Raw genomic sequence first — 5,003 nt, 5'->3', positions numbered from 1 at the left:
GTGAGTGGCTGATGGCTGTTTGCAGGCTGGCCACAGCCCCTTCAGAGTGGGGGTCCCCGCTGGGGTGCCTGGCCAGCCTGGGTGAGGGGCTGATGGCTGTTTGCAGGCTGGCCAAGCCCCCCAGCAGGGACCCTCACCCCATGTGGGTGTGGCCATCCTGGGTGATGGGCTGATGGCTGTTTGTAGGCTTGCACAGTCCCCAGCCACCCAAGCTCCCAGTGGAGGCTGGCTGGAAGCGGGTATCTGGGATTTATTTATCTTCTATAATTGAAACTTTGTTGCCTTGAGCAGAGGCCACAGCCGGCCGGGGCAGGCGGGAAGCTTGGCTTCCTCCATCGCCAGGGCAACCAACCCTCCTGCTTGCTCCAGCTCCGTGGCTGCCCGCCGCCATGTTGGTTGGGTTAATTTGCATATAGTCGCTCTGATTGGCTGGTGGGCGTGGCTTGGAGCATAGCGAGGTGCAGTCAATATGCATGTTTCTCTTTTATTAGATTAGATACTAGAGGCCCGGTGCACAGATTCATGCACCAGTGGGGTCCATTGGCCTGGCCTGCAGGGATCAAGCCAAAACCGGTCCAGTGCATGGATTCATGTATCAGTGGGGTCCCTCTCTGGGCCTGGCTTGTGGGGATCGGGCTGAAACCAGCTCTCCGATATCCCCCGAGGGGTCCTGGATTGCGAGAGGAAGCAGGCCAGGCCAAGGGACCCCCTAGTGCATGATCGGGGCTGGGGAGGGACCGCGAGAGGGCTCCAGGGCATATCCGGCCCATCTCACCCAGTCCCAATCAGCTGGATCCCAGCAGCAATCTAACCTACTTGTTGGAGCGTCTGCCCCCCTGGTGATCAGTGCATGTCATAGTGGCTGGTCAAACGGTTGAACAAACAGTCGGACACTTACCATATTAGGCTTTTATTACATAGGATAATTGTAAAGTAATGAGATTAACTTTTATCAGCAGTCTCTAGACCAGCCTTGGGCAAACTACGGCCTGTTTGAAATAAATAAAACTAAAAAAAAAAAAGACTGTACCCTTTTATGTAATGATGTTTACTTTAGAGCGTCTGCCCCCTGGTGATCAGTGCATGTCATAGTGGCTGGTCAAACGGTTGAACAAACAGTCGGACACTTACCATTTTGGGCTTTTATTACATAGGATAATTGTAAAGTAATGAGATTAACTTTTATCAGCAGTCTCTAGACCCAAACTCATTTACTTTACAGTCATATTTTTATATTTTTAGATATTTGATATGTAGTAGATTCTTATTCAATATTTTTAAATCAAATAAAGAGACCTCACTATTCTGACCCTTCTGGTGAAGCACTGTAAATGTCACCCAGGACCAAAGAGAAAAGTTTGTGACTTCAATAGAAAATTATTTAAATATTTCTTTGTGGGGTTGAGTTAACATAACCAAAAGAATTTCTGTTCATTTATTTTCACTGAACAGCAAGGTCTTCTTCAGAGAAATGGGTGCAAGAATTGCTTATAGGGAACTGAGTTCATTGGTACCACACATGCAATTTATTTCAGAGGCTGTCTGTCTTAACCAATACTTACATACTGGTGTCCTAAGCATTTGCCCATTTGGCTCACCCCTTAACTGAGCTCTGATATCACCAGTATTGCTTCTGTTTAGCGGGCTTGCCCTCATCCATAGCACAAGTCTTTTTTTTTTTTTTTAGGGAGGGGGAAAGAGGGAGAGAGAGAACTAGAGAAACATCAGTGTGAGAGAAAAACATCAATGTGAGGCACATCAGTTGATTGCATCCCATATGCCCCAAGGGCAGAGATCAGACCTGCAACCCAGGTACCTGCCCTTGACTGGAATCAAACCCATGACCTTTCAGTCCACAGGCCGACACTCCAAACACTGAGCCAAACCGGCTAAGGCCATAGCACAGGTCTTAATTAAGTGCTCTGCATGGAAAATCAGGCAACAGTCCACCATTGAGCAACACTGGTTAAAATGCTTAGTAAATTAAGAGGAAAAACATTTTATAAATATTTTTTTATGTATCTATTGAAATACCTTGAACAGAGTTGGTGTTAAATTAAAGTTTGATGAAGAAATAAGTGGAAGATTGGGGGAAAAAAACTCTTATAGATAATACAATACCAATCTCCTGACAGCTATAGCAATGTCCTTAAGAAAGATGGTAGCTTCTTCGTTGCATTTAAAATAGTCACTTTGCAGTGATTGTTCTAAAAAAAAAAAGTAGAAAATTAAGATCTCATATTTATCTGTTCAAATCCTATTTAACCCTTTAAGATCTAGCTCAAATGTTTACTCAGCTGGAAATTATATCTTCTGTCTCTGAATTTCTGTAGTACTTTATATAAATCTATTTTGTACTTGTTATTTTCTATTCCATTCTATTCTAATTTAGGAATATATTTTATGCTCCTTGAGTCCATCTTTGCATCTCCTGGTGAAAAAGAGGATGTTTATAGCATAGGCAAGAAATTCAACAAACATTTATGAAAGATATAAATATAACAAGCCTATAATGTAGGTTTGTATAGGAATGTTTTCATATATGTTAGTATTTTGCCCAAAAACACACATTTAATTAACTGTATAACAATCTAAGTCAACTCTTATAAACTTATGATGATTTCTATTTCACAGGTAAGAAATCTAAAACTTTGAGGTCATGTCATATGTTCAAGGTCACAGAGCCCATCACTGATAGAGTCTGGATTCAAATGTAAGTGGTGTGACTACAGGGTCCATGCCCTAAAGAGCTCTATTTACTTTCAGAAAAGTAAATAGCAATTTCTGCCCTCACTTCCAGGGAACTTGAATTCTCTTAATGAAATAAGCTCTCAAACCAAGTGAAAATCAGTTACGGAGTTTGCAAGCAAGTGTGTGTTAGAGAGGGACGGGCATTGCCTGATATTTCCTTTTCTTTCTTCTAAGGCAGTGGTTCTCAACCTTCCTAATGCCGTGACCCTTTAATACAGTTCCTCATAAAATTATTTCGTTGCTACTTCATAACTGTAATTTTGCTACTGTTAGGAATCGTAATGTAAATATCTGATATGCAGGATGTATTTACATTGTTACAAATTGAACATAATTAAAGCATAGTGATTAACCACAAAAACAATATGTAATTATATGTGTTTTCCGATGGTCTTAGGCAACCCCTGTGAAAGGGTCGTTCGACCCCCAAAGGGGTCGCGACCCACAGGTTGAGAACCGCTGTTCATAGGAATGAATGAACCCAAGAGCTTGATCCCACTTGCAAAGGAGCTGGAGAGCTACTACATATTTTATAACTCACACTAAGGACAAGAGGCTCAATTAAGTTTTTCTTCCTAAGAAAAACTTTCTGAAGGTTCAAAAATTAGCAGAAAAAATATTTGTGAGTGAATGGGTATGCTGATCTAGACGACCTAGGACAAACATGAAAATACTCCTCCAAAACTTGTAAGAATTGTGAAGTTAAATTCGTTCATCTAAGAAGGATAAAAGAAACTATCCCAAACTGAGTAACATTATGATAGATATCAGTAAAGTTATCTGGAAACAATGAGATTATTAGAGTAAAGCAAGGAGATGCTTTGTTGTTTGGTGTAAATGGTTTATGAGCTGAACAAGACACCCTTCCTTGGGCTGTCGCACCTTAAGCTTATGTAACTTGATTACAGGTTTAGCTTCTTAAATGAAGAAGTATTTTAACCTGGCCCCACCCAAGGTTATTATCTGTTTCACCTCCTTAACACCCTTCTCTAATATTCCTTGCCTAATATGACAAGAGCTTCTTAAACACTCCTGTCGTATTAGGCAAGGAGATGCTTTCTTGTTTGCCTGTTAAATTTTCCAGTTTGCCATGGCACAATGTTGGAGGAAATTAACTTGTGAAGGAAAGTCACCAAGGGAAAAGGGAAAATTGAATGCACAATCTAATGCAGGTGGGCACTCCAGTTGCAGATAAATGGCAATGGCCTGGGAGTCCAGGATTTGTCACCAGCTACTGGTGAGAGTTGGGCCAAGCCACTCCAGTGGCACGACAGCACGAGGGCTGAGCGCTGGGTCCCACCCTGGCCCCTCTCTCTAACCCTAGGACTGGAGAAGGCTCTGCTCAAGCCCGGGATGCACTGAAGGTTCCTGCTGAGCTGAGCGCCCCCTCTCCGAGGACTCCCTCCCAGCGCCCGCTGGCCTCTCACCCACAATAAAGAGCTGCTCCAGCGCTGCGGTCGCGACTACGGAGCCCAGGGTGGAGGGGAAGGTGCTAAAATCCAGGGAGGGGCCGGTGGAGACGGCGACCTGCTTCAGCTTTTCGCTGAACCCCAGCTCCGGAGACCAGGAGTGTAGCGCCATCTTGCTGCTCCCGTGCCGCCCACTTGACCAGAGGCAAGGACGCCCGCCCGTTGCCACGGGCAACAAGGTCGCCCACGCAGGCGCACCAGCTGTGGCCCGCCCGGCGGCGTCTCTAGCTACATTCACAATAATTAAGCTGTACCGGAAGGAACCCCTCTGGAGCGATCCTTCTCTCCATGTGCATTTCTGTAGTGCAGCCCTCGCACCTGTCTCGTGGACCTTGGGCATCAATAAGGATCGTCTTTGAGCGCGGCTCTGTGCCAGGCACTCCTGGAGGAGCTTAATTTTCACAGTGACTTTGTGAGGCAGGTTCTTTCACACACATGTGCTAATTTTAGATGAGCCTAGCCCAAGGCCCTAGGAGGTAGTTGCACACCTGCAAGGTATTTTGTGGTTTCACAAAATGTCCATTTTGTAACTGCTCCCATGACTTATTTAGTCTTTGTCATAACGCTTCAGGGAGATTTTTATGGTTATCCCATTTTTCAGAACATCTTACTGAGGTGAGAGATGCAGTAACCTTGGGGGTAACCTCTGGCCCGGCCCTTAGGATTGGACAATGGCAGGGCAGTTTCCCACCAGGGTCTGCCAGAGCTGCCCTGTGACTGTGCAACCAGGGCAGGGAGTGGGGCTGGACAGCCAGGCACTGGGGCATGGCTGCAGAGTATGGG

The 5,003-nt window shown here is 45.0% G+C and overlaps 1 protein-coding gene across 1 annotated transcript in view; it reads right to left on the bottom strand.

Annotated features, from left to right (window-relative positions):
* The window catches only part of CCDC175 (coiled-coil domain containing 175), an 85,155-nt gene extending 80,790 nt beyond the window's left edge, over window positions 1-4,365 (bottom strand). Inside the window, exons 1-2 of the mRNA XM_014545955.1 lie at window positions 4,179-4,365; window positions 2,122-2,207 (exon numbers count right to left, since the gene is read on the bottom strand). Of these exons, the coding sequence (XP_014401441.1) occupies window positions 2,122-2,207; window positions 4,179-4,332 (240 nt within the window). The 5' untranslated portion in view covers window positions 4,333-4,365. The remainder of the gene's footprint in view (window positions 1-2,121; window positions 2,208-4,178) is intronic.
* Between the last annotated feature and the right edge of the window lie 638 nt (window positions 4,366-5,003).

The sequence above is a fragment of the Myotis brandtii genome, unplaced genomic scaffold, assembly GCF_000412655.1.
Source record: "Myotis brandtii unplaced genomic scaffold, ASM41265v1 scaffold423, whole genome shotgun sequence".
NCBI lineage: Eukaryota > Metazoa > Chordata > Mammalia > Chiroptera > Vespertilionidae > Myotis > Myotis brandtii.
Note: the sequence above shows the minus strand (reverse complement) of the source record. Positions and strands in the feature narration are given on the sequence as shown.